Source organism: Monosiga brevicollis, genomic scaffold (assembly GCF_000002865.3).
Source record: "Monosiga brevicollis MX1 MONBRscaffold_89 genomic scaffold, whole genome shotgun sequence".
Classification (NCBI taxonomy): Eukaryota; class Choanoflagellata; order Craspedida; family Salpingoecidae; genus Monosiga; species Monosiga brevicollis.
In genome coordinates, this window is record NW_001865121.1 from 1 (window position 1) to 1,052 (window position 1,052).

Here is a 1,052-nt window from a genome sequence, read left to right on the forward strand (position 1 = left end):
AGCCGCTCTCATCTTCATCTCGTCATCTTCTGCCATATCTGGCTCATTGAACATGTCCGAGTACATGCCGTCGGCCTGCAAATCCTCATCATTGGCTTGCTCCCAAGCTTCTTGATGCACGTCCTGATAGTCGCCGTCCCCACCAGCGTCAGCATCATCGTAGGTAGTTCCCTGGTCCTCATCTATCCCGCCATCTATCAGATCCCAGGCCAAGCCAAAACAAGAGCATGAGCATTCTGAGGAGGCGCACAAGCGCGACAAATTTCACGTGCAACAGAAAGCTCGAGTCTCCTTTTGACTTACAGAGAGGGTTGACAACGCCGGTTCGGAAAGAACTCAAGTTCTACGAACCCCAAACAATGCCAAGTGAGACTCAAAGGTTGCTAGATCGGTTCTCGAACAAATTTCTTTCACTCAACGGCTATACATCAGGGTCATGGCATGACTCACCTTATCGGTGTTTTGCGCATCGAATTGTGGCTCAGTGGGCTTGCGTTGCCGGCGTCGGGCCACGACGACTGCGACGACCAGCACCAAGAGACCGACGATGCCACCAATCGCACCAATGTAGATGGATGACGAAGCAGAGGAAGAGCTGGAGGAAGAGTGTGTGGGGTCCGATGTGCTCGTAGGCTGTGGCTTGGCTGGCCCGCGCGTTGTTGTGGTTGCAGGTGGTACCCACCCGCTGCGAAGCAAGGTGGCAGGCTGGGCCTGAAAGAAGACATAACCTTCAAGAGTGACAGCCACGGTTGTGCGATTCAACTCAAAGCTCAGAATGTCAACGGCATCACCAGCTGTCAGATCGACGTCCTTGGTGCCTGCAAGGGGCGTCACATCAGCAATTTTTGGAATGAGTTTGCGTACAGGGCCGTGAAAGCCAGAAGGAAGGCAAGCAAGATCAAGGGGACGAAAAACCAAAGAAACACAAAATAAAGCGCTACTGCTCAAGCACAGGCGCGCAACATCTGCTCGGCTGTTTCATGCGCGCGTGTTGCAGTCAAGGCAGGGGCGGACACTGAGATTTGCACAGCTGTACCTGGATTGCCCAAATC

The 1,052-nt window shown here is 53.4% G+C and overlaps 1 protein-coding gene across 1 annotated transcript in view; it reads right to left on the reverse strand.

The window, feature by feature from the left end:
* Window positions 1-64: 64 nt before the first annotated feature.
* MONBRDRAFT_30591 (uncharacterized protein) overlaps window positions 65-1,052 on the reverse strand; it is a gene marked incomplete at both ends in the record, with an annotated part of 2,226 nt that continues 1,238 nt past the window's right edge. Inside the window, 3 exons of the mRNA XM_001751032.1 lie at window positions 65-194; window positions 304-343; window positions 451-818. Of these exons, the coding sequence (XP_001751084.1) occupies window positions 65-194; window positions 304-343; window positions 451-818 (538 nt within the window). The remainder of the gene's footprint in view (window positions 195-303; window positions 344-450; window positions 819-1,052) is intronic.